We start from the raw sequence: 22,784 nt of genomic DNA, 5'->3' as shown, positions 1-22,784 counted from the left end.
ACACAGCAGCAGAAGCGTCTGGACTTTACTCAGGTAAGCTTGAATATTCAGACTCTGCATGAAACAGAATGAGGCCACACCGCAGCTCAGAGATGTAGAGTTCTGTCTGCTTCATAAATCTGACAATACGTCAATCAGGGAGAGTTTTATTGACAATATAGTGCTGTTTCCACAAATAATGAGAGAAAACGAAGAGAGTTGTTCATTTAAGCAAGCTTATTTTACTTTGTTTTGGTTATTCTGCTTGTCTTAAGGAGAATCTCTCTTCAGTTTGACTCATTATTTCTGAAAACAACACTCTGTTTTCTGATTATCTAGAAAATGCATCTTAATTTAAGAGTTTTTCCATATTAGAGAGAGTAAATCTCTGAGAAAAGGCTGTTCTGCAGTGTGTTGTGTGCTGTTTTCCTCTGATCCTCCAGGGTTTGTGTTGTCATCTGATCTGCTCCTTCACATGCTGGTGGTTTTTTATTATTATTATTTTCCCAGATTGCGACACTAGATGGTGATGTCCTGTCCTGTGTGATTGAGCTGGCATTTATCTGTGAGGAAGAGCTTAATTAATGATGTGTAAATCATATAAACATCTGCTATGAGGCAAACAAGAGTGTTTTTATCTTGTTTTTAGTCTAAATATTTAAAATCAGTCAGCATTTTCATGATCTGACAATGAGGGTCAAAGTGGAGTAATCTTAAATTAAAATAAAATAAAAACATTACTGTGCTTTCCCCATTGCCAGATTATTTATCTTGTTTCTCAAAGCTCAATTAATTTTTAAGTTTTACTGTAAAATAGATCCATAAATCAGCAGTTTTCCATATTTTGTGATTTGTATTTATAGATTTTCCCTGTTTGTTTCTCCTTGTGAATTGCATTATAAGATCTTGATCCTTCTTCCAACAGCTTTTAACCTGTAAAAGTGTGTTAGTGTCTTTCTGAACGTGTAATAGTTTGCAGTGCTATATCGTTTGGATTGGTGTTGTACACTCACCGGCCACTTTATTAGGTACACCTGTCCAACTGCTTGTTAACACACATGTCTAATCAGCCAATCACATGGCAGCAGCTTAATGCATTTAGGCATGTAGACATGGTCAAAAGGATCTGCTGCAGCTCAGAGCGAGCATCAGAATGGGGAAGAAAGGGGATTTAAGAGACTCTGATCGTGGCATGGTTGTGTCTGCCAGACGGGCTGCTCTGAGTATTTCAGAAACTGCTGATCTTCTGGGATTTTCACGCACAACCATCTCTAGGGTTTACAGAGAATGGTCCGACAAAGAGGAAATATCCAGTGAGCGGCAGTTCTGTGGGCGCAAATGCCTTGTTGATGAGGCCAGAGGTCAGAGGAGAATGGCCAGACTGGTTCCAGCTGATAGAAAGGCAACAGTAACTCAAATAAGCACTCGCTACAACCGAGCTCTGCAGAAGAGCATCTCTGAACACACAACACGTCCAACCTTGAGGCGGATGGGCTACAGCAGCAGAAGAGCACACCGGGTGCCGCTCCTGTCAGCTAAGAACAGGAAACTGAGGCTACAATTCACACAGACTCACCAAAACTGGACAATAGAAGATTGGAGAAACGTTGCTGCTCTGATGAGTCTCCATTTCTGCTGACACATTCGGATGCTCGGCTCACAATTTGGCCTCAACAACATGAAAGCATGGATCATCCTGCCTTGTATCAGCGGTTCAGGCTGGTGGTGGTGGTGTAATGGTGTGGGGGAGATTTTCTTTGGGTCCATTAGTACCAATTGAGCATCAACGCCACAGCCTACCTGAGTATTGCTGCTGACCATGTCCATCCCTTTATGAGCACAGTGTCTCCATCTTCTGATGGCTACTTCCAGCAGGATAACGCAGCATGTCATAAAGCTCAATCATCTCAGACTGGTTTCTTGAACATGACGATGAGTTCACTGTACTCAAATGGCCTCCACAGTCACCAGAGCTCAATCCAATAGAGCAGCTTTGGGATGTGGTGGAACGGGAAATTGGCATCATGGATGTGCAGCCGACAAATCTGCAGCAACTGTGTGATGCTGTCATGACAATATGGAGCAAAATCTGTGAGGAATATTTCCAGCAGCTTGATGAATCTACAACACCAAGGATTAAGGCGGTTCTGAAGGCAAAGGGAGTCCAACCCGGGACTAGTGAGGTGTACCTAATAAAGTGGCCGCTGAGTGTATATAAAACTGCAGCACATTTATGTTATTTTACAGTTTAATTTCTCTAGATATTATCCCAAATGACTAAAATGTCAGTTAAAATGTCAGAATTGTCTGCATCAGAAGTGGACAGAGCAGAGATCAACATCCCATAATGCAACACAAAGCACAGAAACTGTTCATTAACAGATATTAAATGCCTCTTGATGTAATCATTTTCAGTTCTGCAGTGTAGACCTCCAGATTTAGATGTGACGTGTTTCTCTAATCCTGTATATCATTGTGGTCACTCCTGGATTTCCTGCTCTGCCTTTATAAGCCGCTCCTGCTGTTTGCTGTTGAACACGCTGTGGGATGTGATGTGTTGCCCAACAGCTGATGTATGCGTTTTGGGAAGCGTGCAGCCATATTAGTTCATGTGCATTAGCCAATCACCTGAGGAGTGGAAAATGACATCATGATAAATCTGATTGGCTGATGGCCGCAGAAGAATGCAGACATTCCTGAAGGCTTCAGCGGTCCTGAGCGGCGATGGCCAAACACCAGAACACGTCACTGATTGTTTCTTTAATTTGATTGGAAAATAACTCTTCATTTTAAATGATTCATTTGGTTTACCAGCACACACTTAGAGGCTCAACTTTGATGTTTTATTAGTTCCCTTCATCATCTAAACCCAAACAAACTTTATTTTGATTCAATTGTGACGCTGCTGTGCTGGAATGCTGAGCATGACAACCGGTGTGAGGTTTCTGTAGGAAAGATATTGGGTTACTAGAGTAATGATAGGGTGTTTCGGGTGGTTGGTAGGTTGGAAGTGAGATACTAGACCATTGATGAGGTGTTGTTGGTGGTTGCTAGGGTGAAATTGGGTTGCTAGATCATTGATAGGGTGTTGTTGTTGGTTGTTAGGGGAAAATTGGCTCATTAGACTTTGAATAGGGTGGTATAGGTGGTTGTTAAGATGTAAGTGGGTTGCTAGATCATGGATTTGGTGTTTTGAGTGGTTACTAGGTGGTTGCTATGGTAGAATTGGGTTGCTTGACCATTGATGGGATGTTGTGGGTGGTTGCTAGGGTGTAAGGGGGTTGCTAGATCATTGATGGGGTGTTTTGAGTGGTTGCTGGGGTGGAGGTAGGTTGCTAAATCATTGATAGGGGGTTTTGGGTGGTTGCTAGGTGGGAAATGGTTTGCTAGACCATTGATAGGGTGTTGTCAGTGGTTGCTAGGGTGGAAGTGGGTTGCTTAACCATTGCTAGTGTTTGTGGGTTGTTACTATGGTGGAAGTGGGTTACTCTATCATTGATATTGTGTTGGTGGCAGTTGCTAGGGTTGGAAGTGGGTTGCTAGATCGTTGATAAGGTGTTGTGGGTGGTTGCTAGGGTGGAAGTGGGTTCTAGACCATTTATAATGTTTGTGGGTGGTTGCTAGGGTGGTATAGGTTGGTCAACCATTGATAGGATGTTGTGGGTGGTTGCTATGGTGGAAGTGTGTTCTAGATCATTGATAGGATGTTGTGGGTGGTTGGTTGCTAAGATGAAAGTGGGTTCTAGACCATTGATTGTGTTTGTGGGTAGTTGCTAGGGTGGAAGTGGGTTGCTCAACCATTGATAGGATGTTGTGGGTGGTTGCTAGGGTGGAAGTGAGTTTCTATATCATTGATAGGTAGTTTTGGGTGGAAGTTGGTTCTAGACCCCTGATATGATTTTGTGGGTGGTTGCTAGGGTGGAAGTTGGTTCCTATATCATTGATGGGGTGTTTTGAATGGTTGCTAGGGTGGAGGTGAATTCTAGACCCCTGATATGATGTTGTGGGTGGTTGCTAGGGTGGAAGTGGGTTCCTATATCATTGATAGGGTGTTTTGGGTGGTTGCTAGGGTGGAAGTGGGTTCTAGACCCCTGATATGATGTTGTGGGTGGTGGCTAGGGAGGAAGTGGGTTCCTATATCATTGATATGATGTTGTGGGTGGTTGCTAGGGTGGAAGTTGGTTCCTATATCATTGATAGGGTGTTTTGGGTGGTTGCTAGGGTGGAAGTGGGTTCTAGACCCCTGATATGATGTTGTGGGTGGTTGCTAGGGTGGAAGTGGGTTCCTATATCATTGATAGGGTGTTTTGGGTGGTTGCTAGGGTGGAAGTGGGTTCTAGACCCCTGATATGATGTTGTGGGTGGTGGCTAGGGAGGAAGTGGGTTCCTATATCATTGATATGATGTTGTGGGTGGTTGCTAGGGTGGAAGTTGGTTCCTATATCATTGATGGGGTGTTTTGGGTGGTTGCTAGGGTGGAAGTGAGTTCCTATATCATTGATAGGGTGTTGTTGGTGGATGCTCTGGGTGTTGTTAGGGTGGAATGAGGTCACTAGGGTGGTCTTGAGCAGTTACTAGGCTATTGATAGTGTGGTGTAGGGCTGCTAGGCTGTTCTTAGGTTGTTCTTGGTGTTGCTAATGGTCGCTGAGGGTACGGAAGGGCTGAAATATTCTCTGCTAGGATACTTTGGTGATCTGGGTGGTTACTAGGCTGTTGCTAGGGTAGTTTGGAGTTGCTAGACTGTTGCTAAATGGCTGTTAAATTGTTATATGATGTTAAGGCCTAGTCATCAGGCCATTGCCAGGCGGCTGCTAAATGGTCCTCATAGACTGGAAAGTGAATGTTCCTACAATGCCAGAGTGTCTGAAAAACAACCGGCCTGTTTCTAGGTGGACTTTGAGTTGTTGTTTTCTCAATAGTCAACACTAAGTGAGTGAGTGAGGTCAAGCGTAGCGTAGGGTGCACGCAGTGAGTGAGTGAGCTCCTGAAGGGTGTACATCTGCTGCAGTGCTGCTGTCCAGAGCTTTAGGGAACAGTGCTGTCATTGTGCTCCCTGCAGTCACCCCTCACTCCGCTACTCTGGAATTACACATCCAGCAACCATTACAACAGCGCTCCGCATCTGGGTCCGCCATGTTGTAATGGCACATATAATATTTTCCACAGGCTTCACTTTTTTCTTCCAGGGATGTTGGATGTTGATTACGAACGCATGACTCAGTGGCTGAAACTTTTCACCCCCCTGAAGGAGAGCAGGGATTTGGGACGCAGCCATGTTTCTCCATTACGTAAAGCTCCTCAGAGCGCACTGCAAATAAGGCCTTTCTTACTCAGAGATTTGACTTGATTCTGGTCCAAACTTATAAACATTCTGTCATCATTTACTCTATCTTTGCTTGTTTCAAACCTTTACGGACACAGAAGAAAGCATACTCGGTTTTTGCTATGAAGCTAAAGTGTCTTGGGTGGTTACTAGGGTGCCGTTAAGGTAATTTAGCTGGTCATTTTCCAGCCTGACCTGCTAAGACCAGGCTGGAAATGGTTGGAAACCAGCCTGGAAGTGGCCAAAACTTTTGCATGGTTACTTGGGTGTTGTTAAGGTGTTCTGGGACCTAAGAAATCTTGATGCTGTGATAACAGAGTGATCTGAGTGGTAACTAGGGTGTCTCTAAGGTGTCATGGGTTGCTAGGCTGTTGCTAAATGGTACTGAAATTGTAGAAAGCTAGCTGTTGTGATGCTAAAGTGTTTTTGGGCTACTGTAGTTAAGGTGTTCTGGGGGGTTGCCTGGCTGTTGCTAGGGTGTTTTGGGTAGTTATTAATCTGTTGCTAGGTAGTTATAAAGGGTTAGTTTGGAATTCTGAAAAAAGCTTGCGGTTGCAGTGTTAGTAATTAGATGGTTTCTAGGGTGTAGTTACGGTGTTCTTGGTGCCTACTAACCCGTTGCTAGGGTGTTTTGGGTCATTGTTAATCTGTTGCTAGGTAGTTATAAGGTGTTAGTTCTGAAATCTAAGAAAGTTTGCGGTTGCAGTGTTAGTAATTGGGCGGTTACTAAGTTGTAGTTAAGGTGTTTTTGGTGCCTACTAAGCCAGCTACTTGTTGGTGTTATGACTGGTTACTAGGGTGTTGGTAAGGTGTTCTGAGTGGTTACAAAGCCATTCTTTGGGTGATTTGCGTAGTTACCAGGCTGTTGCTAGGTTATTCTTAACGCATTCTTAAACTTCAGAAAGCTTGCTGCTGTAATGATAGAGGGATCTGATTGGTAACTAAGGTGTTGCCAGTGCTTTCTGGGTGGTTGCTAGGGTGCTGCTACAGGGTACAGGAATTTTAGAAATCTAGCTGTTGTAATGCTAGTGTTATTTGGTTACTAAGCTGTTGCTAGGGTGTTTTATGTAGTTATTAGGCTGTAGCTAGGTTGTTCTTAACATATTCCGAAAACGTAAAGCTTGCTGCTGTAATGATAGAGGGATCTGAGTGGTAACTAACGTGTTGCTAAGGTATTTTGGGTGATTGCTAGGCTGTTGCTAGAGAGTTCTGAAATCTTAGAAAGCTAGCTGTTGTAATGCTAAAGGGTTTGTCGGCGGTCACTGGGGTGCTGTTAAGCTGTTCTGGGTGGTTACCTAGCCACTGCTAGAGTGTTTTGGCTTGTTATTAATCTGTTGCTAGGTAGTTATAAGGTGTTAGTTCTGAAATCTAAGAAAGCTTGCTGTTGCAGTGTTATTGAGTGGTTACTAGGGTGTAGTTAAGGTGTTCTTGGTACTTACAAAGCTGTTGCTTGGGTGTTTTGGGTAGTAACCGAATTGTTGCTAAAGGGTTCTAAAAGTTTAGAAAGCTTGTTGGTGTAGTGTTGTTGTTTTGGCTGGTTGCTAGGGTGTTGCTCTGGGTGGTTACAAAGCCATTCATTGGATGATTTGTGTAGTCATGCTGTTGTTGGGTTGTTGCTAAAGGCTGCTAACATCTTAAGGTTTTTTTTTTATAATGTTACACTTTTTTGAGTGGTTACTAGGGTGTAGTTGAGGTGTTCTGGATACCTAGAAAGCCATTGCTTGTGTGCTTTTCATAGTTAGGCTGTTGCTAGGTTGTTGCTCGAGCTCTGAAATCTTATAAATCTTGCTGTTGTGATACCAGATTATTTGGTGCTGGTTACTAGGGTGTTGTAAGGTTTTCTATGTGGTTGCTAGGTCATTCCTAAAGTGACTTTGAAAGAATAAAAAGCGACTGCTATGATGGTTGCTAGGTGGTTGCTAGGGAGTGTGAATGGTCACCAGCGGGTGGTCTGAGTGGCAGACGGATAGGTTTGGTATGAGGGTAATGCTGGAGAATAATAAACAGCAGCAGCAGACCTGTGTTCAGCCCAGTGGAATTTTCCGCTGCTGTGGAAGTTTTACGGTGTTCTCTGGATCGCACTGAGGAATATTTCCAGCATGATGTGTTTCCTGTGACTGTACAGAGAGAGAGAGAGTGTGTGTTTATTACGTCCTGTCCGTCCTGTGCTGTTTACTGTCTGCATTCTAGAGGAAACACTGAGAGTCACAGATGAAGGAGTAAAGCTGACCGTGATCTCTGAGCCCTGGACAGTGATAACTGCGCTCACTGAGGCCAACAGTGCGGCTGTAGTTGGGGAAGTCCACCGTGTTGTTATGTGAGTGTGTGTGATTCTGATGGACTCAATACTGTACTGTGAACATGCTGTAGTGCAGTAATGGAGAAGCTGTTTATTACTGAACATCTCAGATATTCTGATGGGAATATTACAAGCTGAAAGTGTGAGAATAGCTGAGTGTAGATGGTCAATATATGAATTATTATTAGCAGATAAAACAAGTTTATCCCACTCAGTGCAGTTATTATGCTCATTTTCAGAATGTTTGAGCTTCTTGTCGGTTCCATTCAGCATATTTATATATATATATATATATGAAAACAGGTAAAAGGAAACACAGGTTAATGTGTGTGTGTGTGTGTGTGTGTGTGTGTGTGTGTGTGTGTGTGTGTGCTGCGCTGTGCTGCGCTGCGGGAGGGATGAGGATCAGGAATGTGCAGCTCCGGGAATGTGGGGATAATTGAGTGGATCTGGAGGAAGAAGAGACGAACACAGCTCAGCTCAGCTCAGGGGTGCAGGAATGTTCTGGAGGAAAGAGTCCAGCCGAGAGATGGAAAGACAGAGGAATGTGGAGAGGAATTCCACACACACATACACACACACACACACACACACATACACACTTGTTCACAGACAGACACACACATACAAACACAAATAGACAGATGTGCGCCCACACACATGTGCACAGACACTCACACTCGCATACATGTGCACGCACACACACACACACACACACACACACACACACACATTCATAGATGCACAGACAAACACACACACACACATGTGCACAAACAGGCACACACATAGACAGATATGCACACAACCACACACAAATAGACAGATGCGCACACACACTCAGTCAGACGCACACATAGATAGATGCACACACACAAATAGACAGATGCGCGCGCACACACACACAGACACACACACGCACACACATATGCACAGACAGACACACATACAATTAGACTGATACACACACACACACACATACACACACATACATAGATGCACAGACAGACAGACACACACAGAGACAGATGCACTCACACACGCACAGTCAGACACACATACATAGATGCACATACACACACACACACACAAATAGACTGATGTGCGCACACACACACACACACACACACATAGATGCACAGACAGACAAACACACATACATGTGCACAGACACCAACACAAATAGACAGATGCACACACACATGTGCACAGACACACACACACATATGTGAACAGAGACACACACAAATAGACAAATGCAGACACACACTCACACAGTCAGACACACATACAAAGATGCACACACACAGACAAACACACACAAATAGACAGATGCGCGCGCACACACACACACACAGACACACGCTCACATACGTGCACAGACACACGCATGCACAGACAGACACACATACAATTAGACTAATGCACACACACACACATACATAGATGCACAAACAGACAAACACACACATGTGCACAGACACAAACACAAATAGACAGATGCACACACACACATGTGCACACACACACACACACAGAGACAGATATGCACACACACATAAATAGACAAATGTGCTCACACACGCAGTCTGACACACACATGCACAAATAGACAGATGCACGCACACACATACATACACACATGCACAGACAGATGCACATACAAATAGACTGATGCGCACACACACACATACATAGATGCACAAACACACACACGTGTGCACAGACAGACACACACACAATAGACAGATGTGCACACACACTCACACAGTCAGACACACACACACACACACACAAATAGACAGATGCACACACACGCACAATCAGACATACACATATGTACACACACATACACACACACACATAGGTGCACAGACAGTGCAGCAGCTCTCCTGACAGCAGTCTAGAATAGACTACAGTGGAGCTTCAGCGCTCCATACACTCCACTTTGACACTCGATCCATTATATTTTAAATTATTTTTGTTAAATTACCCAATAAACTCCATTTTACTAATGTCTACCCCAACCCTGAACCTACCAGTAATGTAAAAACAGGTAAATTAACCTAAATTATTAAGAGTATTTTAATAAATTACCCATTAACCCCCTCCTGAAGCAGCAGCAGCTCATGTGAACAGCAAAGCTTGAACTCTGCTTTCAACATGACGAGTCACGGCTGATCATCGCCACGCGGCCCTTCACTACAGTAAACTTCGCCAGCAGCAGTAGATCGATCATCGCTTCTAGGCGTCCTCCGCATTGGCTCGCGTCGGGCGCGTCCGTGACGTCACTAACGCGTTGTTGTCGCCTGTGTGGAGCTGGAGCAGCGCGCGCGCGGAAACACAACACAGAAGAACAACAAGCGGAAACAAACACGCAAACTAAACGCAGCGATGTCCGACTTCGGCAAGTACACGCACGCGATCATGCGCGCGATGCCCGCGTCTCTGAGCACCGCCGCGCTGCGCTCCGATAATGTGTCCCCGGTGGATCCGCTCGGGGTGCAGCGGGAGTTTGACCACTATGTGTCCGTGCTGAGGGACCGGCTCGGGCTGCAGGTGGTGATGCTGCCCGCTGACGAGGAGCTGCCGGACTGCGTGTTCGTGGAGGACACGGCGGTGGTGTGCGGGAGCACGGCGCTCATCACCAGACCCGGAGCGCCGAGCCGCAGGTCGGAGGTAGGCTACAACACTGTTACTACTCACACTACAGTACACTACTGAGGCTACAGTAAATATACCACAGTGAATAGTATAGTATACTACAGTACATATACTACAGTAAATAGTATAGTATACTACAGTACATATACTACAGTAAATAGTACAGTAAACCACAGTACATATACCACAGTGAATAGTATAGTATACTACAGTAAACATACTACAGTAAATAGTACAGTAAACCACAGTAAATATACCACAGTGAATAGTATAGTATACTACAGTACATATACTACAGTAAATAGTACAGTAAACCACAGTACATATACCACAGTGAATAGTATAGTATACTACAGTAAACATACTACAGTAAATAGTACAGTAAACCACAGTAAATATACCACAGTGAATAGTATAGTATACTACAGTACATATACCACAGTAAATAGTACAGTAAACCACAGTACATATACCACAGTGAATAGTATAGTATACTACAGTACATATACCACAGTAAATAGTACAGTAAACCACAGTACATATGCTACAGTAAATAGTTCATTATACTACAGACTACATATACTATATTTAGGATGTTTACATTAGACGGAACATATGAAGACAAATGACAGTAGTAGTGTTTAAGAACAACAACACAACACTTGACACTATTTTTAACAACAGTTTAGGATTAACCAATAATAATAAACGGTGTATTCAACAATCAACATGTTATGATTTATGCATAACAGTTCAGAGTTGTGCACGTGTGTGTGTTTGTGCCAGACACCTGACTTAATCTCATGTGCTGATTCTGCAGTTCAAGGTTCAACACTGAGGGTTTTTTTCTCCTGGCCCCATCAGGCCAGTGGTTCACATTTTAACCTGCCCTGCCGAAAACAGAAGTGAATAGTAATGTCTTAGCCACCCATAAATAATGTGTCAAAAGTATTTATTATGAAGTATTTACAATTTATAATTGTACACATACACTTTTAATTAAGCAGAACTTTTCTTTAAATACAACTGACAATTTAAACATTACAATTGTGATGAACTAAATTTGAAAAATTATATATATATATATATATAAGCAAAATGTGCACACTTTTGATACAGTCAGACATCGTCAGCAAATATAAATCTGAGAGGTCTGACTTTCTCATACAGAGCATTATTTCAGTTGTCAAGTTTTGTTAAAAACTATCTGTCTATTATATATAATCCGTCTATTAAAAACATTGGCTATAATTCTGGATTATAGAGGAATTATCAAGCTGTCACACATGATGTCAGACGGGTTCATCCACCCATATCAGCTGCAAAAAAAGACCGGTTGCATGTCATGTTTTGCGGTAGGATGGCAAAATTAAAAGTCCAAAAATAGAAAAGTTTACATTTACCGTACACCGCACTGCTTTAATGCCAACCGCAGACATCTTTGGCTAAAAAGGGAGCTGAATGGAGTGAGGAGCTGATTAAAAACGTTGGACTCTGCAGTGCTCATGTTATATCAGGGAAGTTGACGCTAGGGCTGCACCATACATCGTTTCAGCATCGAAATCGCGATGTGCGCATGCGCAATAGTCACATCGCAGGAGGTGCGATGCAAAGCTATATATATATATATATATATATATGTATATATATATATATATAATTTTTTTTTTTTAGCTTTGCATCGCACCTCCTTCTATGTGACTATTGCGGATGCGCACATCGCGATTGTGGGCAAATTAAACTTTAGTGACAAGGCAGCACTGGCCTGATCTGGTCACCAACCATCCTGTCTTCTGTCCTGAGTGTCTCGCACACTGACCCGAACCATCAGACAGTCCTTATTGTGGAGCTCTGACAGTAGCTATGGTAACACAACTACTACAGTAATTGATCTGTTGTGGTGATTTTACAGTTGCTATGGTAACATAAATACAGTAAATTAATTGATCTGTTGTGGTGATTCTACAGTTGCTATGGTAACACAACTGCAGTAATTGATCTGTTGTGGTGATTCTACAGTTGCTATGGTAACACAAATACAGTAATTGATCTGTTGTGGTGATTCTACAGTTGCCATGGTAACACAAATACAGTAATTGATCTATTGTGGTGATTCTACAGTTGCTATGGTAACATGACAACTACTGTTTCCCAAACTGCGGCGTAACTCCCGGCTGAACTGTTATAGTAGGATACATCGTTTGGGAAAAGATTGATGTAGTGACGAGGGTTTCCCCAAACTGTAGTTTCTCTGTCGTACGTTGGTTATAACATTAAACGTCCTTAATGTCGCTCTAAACGGTGTGGAGTAACAACGTCTTTGTTGATCGTGATTTGTTGATGGAATATTTTGATCGTGTGGTAATATTGTTTGACTTGATCACACTTTTTTTTAATCCAATATTAGTTTTGGTCAGCATGCACTCCATGTTCTCCATATTAACTCAAATATAAATACTCAACACGTATAGGGCCTAATGTAAACAAATGATATAGTACTGTACTTTTTCAGCTGTGCGTGTGTGCGTGTGTGTGTGTGTGTGTGTGAGTGTGCGTGCGTGCGTGCAGCTTGAGTGTGTTAAATGTCAATAATGCATGAGCAGGATGTTGTTGTTCTCCTGGAGCCGGCTGTGGTGTTTCTCCTGTTAAACTGAGCCTGTAGTAGTGAACAGCTGCAGCACACGGCCGTTCTTCATCATGCATCATAATACTGCACATCATCATCATCATCATGACTGTGTGTTATCAGACTGAACATCTGCTCTTCTGTAGCGTTGCTCAGGGGTTGTTAGGGGTTGCTATGCAGTTGTCAGGGTGATGTTCGTGTCTGCTGGGATGAGCTGTGTGCAGTGGTTTATCCTGCAGTGTTGCTGATGTGAGGATGATGAAGAGCAGCAGTGTTTGTGTGACTTGATCTGCTTTATTTGCTGGCGACGGCCGCATCAGTATTGGCTGTGTCTGCTGTGTTCATCATCTGATTGATTTCAGCTGCTCTGACCCGTAACATGCAGCGTATGTGTAGTATTCTGTGTGTTCTATTGTACTAGAGTAGGTGTGTGTGTGTGTGTGTGTGTGTGTGTGTAGCGCTGCTGATTGTGTAATTGACTGTAATCACTCTGGTATTCAGGTCAGATTCACATTGCTGTCATTTCAAACTTTTGATTCTGCAGAACTCTCTATGAGTAGTGTGTGTGTGTGTGTGTGTGTGTGTGTGTGTGTGTGTGTGTGTGTCTGTCGCTGGCGGGTGTTTGGAGGTGTGTGTGTTTGTGAGACTCTTGAAAATATTTTGGTCACGAAGATTCGCTGTCAGTCACTGCAGTCTGGCTGTGTGTGTGTGTGTGTGTGTGTACTGTACATGGATAAGTGGGTGTGTGTCTGTGCATGCACGAGTGTGCTAGTGTAAGTGTATGTGAGTGTGTGTATGTGAAAGTGCTTTTATCTGTATTGATTGGTCTGAACACACACACACACACACACACACACACACACACACACACCCTCTGCTCAGTGCAGTGTGCTGGTGTCCTCTGGCAGATGTGTCTCTTCACTCTGCTGTAATCTTCATGTGTTTATGTTTGATCATCAGCAGAATATATTAATGTGATGTCCTCATACGTCACACAGTTCTGCACATCGCCACTCTCCTGTCCTTTAATTTAGCATTTAAGGCGTCAATTAAATCTGAAAAAGTCATAAGTGTTGTGTTCAACTCATTTGAAGTGGTTTGAAGAAGCAGTGTGTGTACACAAGCGGGTCAGTGACTGTCTTTCCATTCATATATCCATCCATTCGTCCGATCATCCATCTGTCTGTCCATCCATCCATCCAGCCATCCCTTCAATCATCTGTCCGTTCTTTCATTCATTCATCCATCCATTCGTCCATCCATACATCCATCTGCCTGTGCTTCCATCCATCCATTTGTGTGTCTATCCATCCATCCGTCCATGTATCCATTCAACCTTCCGTCCATCTATTTGTCCTTTCATCCATCCACCCATCAGTCCATTCATCCATCTGCCTTTCCATCTGTCCGCCCATATATCCATCCATCCATTCGTCTGTCCATTTATCCGTCCATCCATCTATCCAGCCGTCCATCCATCCATCCGTCTATTTGTTCATCCATCCATAATTCATCCGTCCATCTATTCATCTGTCTATCCATCTTTCCATACATATATCCATTCATCCTTTCGTCTCTTCATCAATCTGTCTGTCCATCCATCTATCCATCCATTTGTCCATCCATCTATCCATCCAATCATCTGTCTGTTCTTGCATTCATCCATCTATCAATCCGTCCATCCATTTGTCCATCCGCCTGTCCTTCCATCTGTCCATCCGTCCTTTCATCCATCCATCCATTCGAGTCCCGGCTAAATAAGTTGGCATTTCTGTGTGGAGTTTGCATGTTCTCCCCGTGTTGGCATGGGTTTCCTCCAGTTGCTACATGCGCTATAGGGGAACTGATCAACTACACTGAATGTAGTGTATGAGTGTGTGTGGGTGTTTCCCAGTACTGGGTTGCAGCCGGTAGGGCATCCGTTGCGTAAAACATATCCTGGAATAGTTGGTGGTTCATTCCGCTGTGGCGACCCCTGATAAATAAAGGGACTAAGCTGAATGAATGAGTGAATGAGTGAATGATCACTGAACAGACTTTAACTTCACAGGTAAAAACTTTATTTACATATTTGTGCTGGAAATCAGACACTTTTCATGCATAAAATGTACAATTTCACAGATTTTATGTTGACATGCATCAAATTATGTTTCAGTTGGTTATAAACACTTTTCACTCATTTGAAGTACCCAAATGGATGCCAAAAATGATCATTATACTTTTAGCAATACAGTAAATAACACAAAGATCAAAACAGACAGTAAAAATAATAAAAACACCCGGTCATTATCCTGTCAAAATACTTTTAAATAGCAGTTCAGCATATATTAGTTCACCCCTCACTCATCTCTCTTCATAATTGAAAGCAAAGATTTTTGCTCATAAAAGATGAGTGAAGAGAAGAGCGTGAGAATCGTGTAGAGCAAATCCCCTCAGTTCTGCAGATAAGCATGACCCATCAGCCGTGTGTTTCCTGTGTGTTGTGATGAAGCAGTTCTGGAGAATATGTCAGGTGGGTTTTTCTGAGGAATGAAGCCGGTGGAGAGTGTTCAACATGACTGAGCTGCACTTCCTCTGAAGTTCCTTTTGTTGAACTGATGGATGTTTCTGCAATTCCTGACCACAGACTCCTTCACACTGGAGCATCACAGTTAAACATCAGTGAAGAAACCCAGCGATGCACATTCATTCATTCATTTCCTTTTGTCTTAGTCTCTTCATCAGAGGTCACCACAGCGGAATGAACCGTCAACTATTCCAGCATATGTTTTACACAGCGGATACCTTTCCAGCCGCAACCCAGTACTGGGAAACACCCATACACACTCATTCACTCATACACACACACTCATACACTACGGACAATTTAGCCTACCCAATTCCCCTGTACCGCATGTGTTTAGACTGTGGGGGAAACCGGAGCACCCGGAGGAAACCCACGCCAACACGGGGAGAACATGCAAACTCCACACAGAAACACCAACTGACCCAGCCAAGACTCAAACCAGAGACCTTCTTGTTGTGAGGCCAGTGATGAGCCATCGTGTCGCCTGGTGTTTGTTCTCCTCTAGTAAATAAGTTGCGCCCAAGAAGATAAAGACGAAACTCAATGAGCGCAGTGAATGCGGTGGCTTTTGGAGGCGTGAGGTGTTTAATACATTAGCGTGAGTTTGCTTTGTGCTTCGGTGCTCTGGTTGGTTGCTAAGGTGTTAATAGGGTGTTCAGGTTGGTTGCTAAGGTGTTACTAGGGTGTTTTAGTTAGTAGCTAAGGTGTTCCTAGGGTGTTATGGATGGTTGCTAAGGTGTTACTAGGGTGTTATAGTTAGTTGCTAAGGTGTTACTAGGGTGTTATAGTTGGTTGCTAAGGTGGTTTTGGGTGTTCTGGTTAGTTGTTAAGGTGTTGTTAGGGTGTTATGGTTAGTTGCTAAGGTGTTAATAGGGTGTTCTGGATGGTTGCTAAGGTGTTACTAGGGTGTTATAGTTAGTTGCTAAGGTGTTACTAGGGTGTTATGGTTGGTTGCTAAGGTGGTTTTGGGTGTTCTGGTTAGTTGTTAAGGTGTTGTTAGGGTGTTATGGTTAGTTGCTAAGGTGTTACTAGGGTGTTCTGGATGGTTGCTAATGTGTTTTTTGTGTTCTGGTTGGTTGCTAAGCTATTAGTGGAGTGTTATAGTTAGTTGCTAAGGTGTTACTAGGATGTTATGGTTAGTTGCTTCGTTGTTAATTGGGTGTTCTGGTTAGTTGCTAAGGTGTTTTGTGGTGTTCTGGTTAGTTGCTAAGGTGTTACTAGTGTGTTGAAGTTAGCTGCTAAGGTGTTACTAGTGTGTTGAAGTTAGTTGCTAAGGTGTAACTAGGGTGTTATGGATGGTTGCTAAGGTGGTTTTGGGTGTTCTGATTAGTCGTTATGTTGTTAATATGGTTTTCTAGTTGGTTGCTAATGTGTTGTTATAGTTAGTTGCTAAGGTGTTACTAGGGTGTTCTGGTTGGTTGCTAGGGTGTTACTTAAGTGTTCTGATTGGTTGCTAAGGAGTTATTATGGTGTTATAGTCAGTTTTTATGTTTTTAATATGGTTTTCTAGTTGGTTGCTAATGTGTTGTTATAGTTAATTGCTAAGGTGCTACTAGGGTGTTCTGGTTGGTTACTATGGTGTCACTAGGGTGTTATGGTTTTTTGAGAAGGTGTTACTAGGGTGTCTTACTTGGTTGTTAAGGTATTGCTATGGTATTCTGGTTAGTTACTCTGGTGTCGCTGGAGTGTTCTGGTCAGTTACTCTGGTGTCGCTGGGGTGTTCTGGTCAGTTACTCTGGTGTCGCTGGAGTGTTTTGGTCAGTTACTCTGGTGTCACTGGAGTGTTTTGGTCAGTTACTCTGGTGTTACTGGAGTGTTCTGGTCAGTTACTCTGGTGTCGCTGGAGTGTTTTGGTCAGTTACTCTGGTGTCACTGGAGTGTTTTGGTCAGTTACTCTGGTGTTACTGGAGTGTTCTGGTCAGTTACTCTGGTGTCGCTGGAGTGTTCTGGTCAGTTACTCTGGTGTACTGGAGTGTTCTGGTCAGTTACTCTGGTGTCACTGGAGTGTTCTGGTCAGTTACTCTGGTGTTACTGGAGTGTTCTGGTCAGTTACTCTGGTGTTACTGGAGTGTTCTGGTCAGTTACTCTGGTGTCACTGGAGTGTTCTGGTCAGTTACTCTGGTGTACTGGAGTGTTCTGGTCAGTTACTCTGGTGTCACTGGAGTGTTCTGGTCAGTTACTCTGGTGTTACTGGAGTGTTCTGGTCAGTTACTCTGGTGTTACTGGAGTGTTCTGGTCAGTTACTCTGGTGTCGCTGGAGTGTTCTGGTCAGTTACTCTGGTGTCGCTGGAGTGTTCTGGTCAGTTACTCTGGTGTTACTGAAGGTGTTAAGGTGTTGCTGTCTGTCTTCTTGTCCTTCAGTCTGTCTGCAGCTCGTCCTGGAGCTCGTGGAAGTGACCCTCTCTCCATCTGCTCCGCTTCCACATCTGTGTGAAGGCATTCCTCTCGTTCCGGTTATTCCTGCCACATTCCTGATCCAGACTAAAGCCGCTCTGTGAAGGACAATGTTGAAGTGGAGCTTGTTGATTCCCTCTGCTGTGATGTACGTCACAGGACAGCCGTGTCATTCATTCCCTGATCCAGCACGGATAAATGCTGTTTCCATTGAACATCATCGTTCAGTCTGCGCTGGAAACGGCTTCTGGAGCACAGCGGGAGGAAAAGCACTCCTCTGTTCTGCTCTGATGTTTTTATGCACAGCATTGATGAAGCCCAAACACAGAATTACTGAATAATACTTCATTTACAGTGTAAACGAGAAGCTTCTGGATCAAACGTCTGTCATCTGTTGTTGTATAAAGTTCATATTATATTGATAATAAGTGTATGTGGTCCAGGTGTGTGTGTGTATGTGGTCCAGGTGTGTGTGTGTTGGTTACAGGAGAGTCACACACGCATGAAAACACACTTGGCCTCTGACTTCTGACCTTTCTCCTGTGGTCACCTGGACAAACACACACACTCACACACAGATGCACACTGTCTTGACAGAGGAATGTTTTACATTGGCAGACTACAGCGCACACACACACACACACACACACACACACACACACACACACACACACACACACACACACACGTCTCTGCTGCTGCTGGTCCTCGTGGTCTGCAGTGTGTGAATGTGCTGTGTGAGTGTTAAAACACACAGGAAGTTGTTGTGTTTCCTCAGCTGTTGTCAGAGGTCACGGGGTCGTGTTTTGCTCTGCTTCCTCTCATATCGATGGTAAAACACAGTTATATTCTGCTCACACTGGAGATTCATGAAGATTCACACACACACACACACACACACCCACACACACACACACACACACACACACACACACACACACACACCACATCAGTGAAATAATGCAGGTTTCATTATATGAAGCTATCAGCGAGTCTTCATCATGCTGTTCTGTACTGGCTGAAGTGTCAAGCTGGTTGCTAGGATGTTGCTGAGTGGTTGATATGGGTTTTAGGCAGTTGCTAGGTTGTTGCTAAGTGTTTCGTTGTGTTTTGGGTGGTTGCCAGGGTGTTGCTAAGTCGTTTGTAATAGTTCTATGCAGTTGATACGGTGTTGCTAAGTGGTTTCATTGTGTTTTTGAGTGGTTGCCAGGGTGTTGCTAAGTGGTTTGTAATAGTTCTATGCAGTTGATACAGTGTTGCTAAGTGTTTCGTTGTGCTTTGGGTGGTTGCCAGGGTGTTGCTAAGTGGTTTGTAATAGATTTAGGCATTTGATAGGCTGTTGCTAAATGTTTCGTAGGATTTTGAGTAGTTGCCAGGGTGTTGCTAAATGGTTGTTATGGGTTCTGGGCAGTTGATAGGGTGTTCCCAAGTGTTTTATTGTTTTTTGGATGGTTGCCAGGGTGTTGCTAAGTGGTTTGTTATAGTTCTAGGCAGTTGATAGGTTGTTGCTAAGTAGTTTCATTGTATTTTTGGTGGTTGCCAGGGTTTTGCTAAATGGTTGTTATGGGTTCTGGAAAATTGCTAGGGTCTTATTTAGTGCTTTTGTTATGTTTTAGTGGTTGCAATGGTTTTGCTAAGTGGTTTGTAAGAGTTCTGGGCAGTTTCTAGGGTGTTGCTAAGTAGTTTCATTGCATTTTGGGTGGTTGCCAGGGTGTTGCTAAGTGGTTTGTAATTGTTCTAGGCAGTTGATAGGCTGTTGCTAAGTGCTTTTATTGTATTTTAGGTGATTACCAAAGTGTTGCTAAATGGTTGTGTGGGTTTTGGGAAGTTTCTAGGGTGTTGCTAAGTGTTTTCATTGTATTTTTGGTGGTTACCAGGGTGTTGCTAAGTGGTTTGTAAGAGTTCTAGGCAGGTAATATGGTGTTGCTAAGTGGTTGCTTCTAGAGTGTTAGCTTTAAGGTTGCTATGTGTGTTGGGCAGTGGCTAGTGCTAGGGTGTATCTAGGATGTTTGGAATGGTTTTAAAGGTGTTTTAAAGCTGGATTAAAGGACGTTGCTAGGCTGTTTCTAGGCTATTCTTGTTGGTTGCTAGGGTGCTGGTTTAGGTTGTTCTGAGTGGTTTGGACATGGCTGCTGGTTGTTGTTTTTCTAGGTGCTTTCAGAGGTTTTGGGGTGTTGCTGGGTTTTTTAAGTTGTCCTAAAAGGTTTATGGTGTTTGGAACTGTTTTAGGGTGTTGTTATATGTGTTATCTAGGGCATTATGTGATGTTGTTAGCTGTTTACTGTGGTGTTTTGCGTGATTGACTCGTTTTCTTCATGATTATGAGAGCTTGCTTTACACTGAAAGCTTTAAACATCTGCAATTGATCAGCAGTTTATTTTGACACACCTCACTGCATTGCATTGTCTCTCAGTTCAATGATGGGATTGTTGATGAAATTAGCATAATTCAAATATGCTAATGAGCCCTTAATGGTCTCACATAGTAATTGTTTGTTTGCATCGAAGCTTAATTGCCTAGAAATGAGTTGTGTTGTTCTGGATGAGAGGTGAAGACTAGCTTACTGTGTGTGTGTGTGTGTGTGTGTGTGTGTGTGTGTGTGTGTGTGTGTGTGTGTGTGTGTGTGTGTGTGTGTGTGTGTGTGTGCGCGTGTCAGCAAGGCCATGTCCCTCCAGTTTCACACCGACACATGAGGAATTCCTCAGTTCAGGCTGTGGGAAGCGTCTGGAGAAGCGGCTGCTGTTCTGTAGAGTGCAGAACTGCTGGACTCGTTTAGAAAGAGCTTAAAAACATGTTTGTTTGCTTATTTATTTGAAAACATTCAAATATTTATACTAAAGAGGCTGTTTCAGGCTATTTATTACATAATTACACACAAACACACACACAAACACACACACATACATGCAGCACAAATGCACACACACGTTTTTGCTGGGCTCAGTTACTCTTTAGTGGAGGGAAAGTGTGTTTGATTGACACAACACGTGTATGTGTGGGTGTGTGTGTGTGTGTGTGTGTTTCTCCCTCTGTGCTGTGAATGTTATTTTTCTGCTCTGCTGGTGGACACACACACACACGCCACTACATCCAAACCCACGACACGTGTTTTCCCCGATTTACATCCCAAATACACTCTGCCTCTCAGCTCTCAGTGTGTGTGCACGTGTGTATATGTGTGTGTCTGTATTCGCATGTGGTTTTGTGTGTGTGTTTGTGCATGCATGAATTTGTTTTTGCATGTCTGCATGTGATTTTGTTGTGTATGTGTGTGTGTGTGTGCACATGCTTGTTTGTGTTTGTTGCCTGTGTGTGTGTGTGTGTGTGTGTGTGTGTGTGTGTGTGTGTGTGTGTGTGTGTGTGTGTGTGTGTACAGTGGGTACAGAAAGTACTCAGAGCGCCTCACATTTGTGCAGATGTATTATTAAGTCAAACTGAAGTGCCTCACTGTCCTCAGTATTCAGCTCAGCTGTGTCCATTTCCTCTGATCATCCTTGAGATGGGTCTACAGCTTCATCTGAGTCCAGCTGTGTTTGATTCTACTGACTGGACTTGATCAGGAAAGCCACACACCTGCCTATATCAGAGCTTACAGCTCACAGTGCACATGCAGACGAGGATCACGAAGAACTGCCTGAAGAGCTCAGAGATTGCACTGAGGCCGGGACAAGCTCACAGAACCATTTCTGCTGCACCGGAGGTTCCTCAGAGCACTGTGACCTCCATAATCCTTAGATGAAGACGTTTGGGACGACCAGAACCTAAACTGAGCTATCAGGAGAGAAGAGCCTTGGTGAGAGGTAAAGAGGAACCCAAAGATCACTGAGGCCGAGCTCCACAGATGCAGTCAGGACATGGAGGAAAGTTGGAGACAGCCGACCATCACTGCAGCCTCCACCAGCCAGGGCTTAGTGGCCCGACACATGACAGCCCACATGGAGTTACCTAAAACACACCTGAAAGACTCCAGGATGGTGAGAAATAAGATTCTCTGGTCTGATGAGACCAAGACAGAACGTGCGGCATGTGTGGAGAACAGCAGGCTCTGCTCATCACCTGTCCAACACAGCCCCGACAGTGAAGCGTGCTGGTGTGGGCTGTTTCAGCTGCAGGGACAGGACCACTGGATGGAACTGAGGCAAAGATGAATGCACAAGGAGAACATGCAAACTCCACACAGAATCACGCACTGACCCAGCCGGGACTCAAACCAGCGACCTTCTTTCTGTGGGATGACAGTGCTAACCACTAACCGCCTTAACAAAACAGTTTTTGTTACTGTTGTGAATTACAAAAAGAGAAAAGTGTGTGTGTGTGCGTGTGTGTGTGTGCGTGTGTGTGTTTGTGTGTGTGTGTGTGTTATGACTGCAGCACATGGCCTGTGCATGACATCAGCGGTTCATCAGCATCCATAAACAGAACACACATGTTCCCTCTGGCATGTGTGTGTGTGTGTGTGTGTGATGTCATTTGTTTCCGTGGTGACCTCTGCACACTGCACTGGATCAATGACATCACCTGTTACACACATACACATTTACAACACATACACATATACACACGCATACACACACACACACACACACACACACACACACACACAGAAAAACACAAATACACACACAATTACAAACACACACACACACACACACACACACACATACAGAAAAACACAAATACACACACAATTACAAACACACACACACACACACACACACACACACGTACATACACACAATTGCATACATCCACACACACACAGAAAAACACAAATACACAATTACAAACACACACACACACATACACACAATTGCATACACCCACACACACACAGAAAAACACAAATACACACACACACACACACACACACAAAATCTTGAACAAATCCAATTGTTTGTTTGTGTAGATATGTGTATGTGTGCTTGCATACAA

At 43.6% G+C, this 22,784-nt stretch overlaps 1 protein-coding gene and 1 long non-coding RNA gene across 2 annotated transcripts in view; one reads left to right on the top strand and one right to left on the bottom strand.

Moving 5' to 3' along the window:
* Positions 1-592: 592 nt before the first annotated feature.
* LOC141380582 (uncharacterized) lies at positions 593-9,811 on the bottom strand. The gene is made up of 3 exons (XR_015524196.1): positions 9,700-9,811; positions 7,322-7,420; positions 593-2,607 (listed from the first exon to the last, which is right to left on the bottom strand). It is a non-coding gene; the product is annotated as an uncharacterized LOC141380582 (long non-coding RNA).
* Positions 9,812-9,892: 81 nt separating this feature from the next.
* Positions 9,893-22,784, top strand: part of ddah1 (dimethylarginine dimethylaminohydrolase 1) — a 34,480-nt gene continuing 21,588 nt past the window's right edge. Inside the window, 1 exon segment of the mRNA NM_213276.3 lies at positions 9,893-10,281. Within this exon segment, the coding sequence (NP_998441.2) occupies positions 9,997-10,281 (285 nt within the window). The 5' untranslated portion in view covers positions 9,893-9,996.

The sequence above is a fragment of the Danio rerio genome, chromosome 23, assembly GCF_052040795.2.
Source record: "Danio rerio strain M-AB ecotype USA chromosome 23, GRCz13ab, whole genome shotgun sequence".
Taxonomy (NCBI): Eukaryota; Metazoa; Chordata; class Actinopteri; order Cypriniformes; family Danionidae; genus Danio; species Danio rerio.
This window is presented reverse-complemented; position numbering and strand designations above follow the sequence as displayed.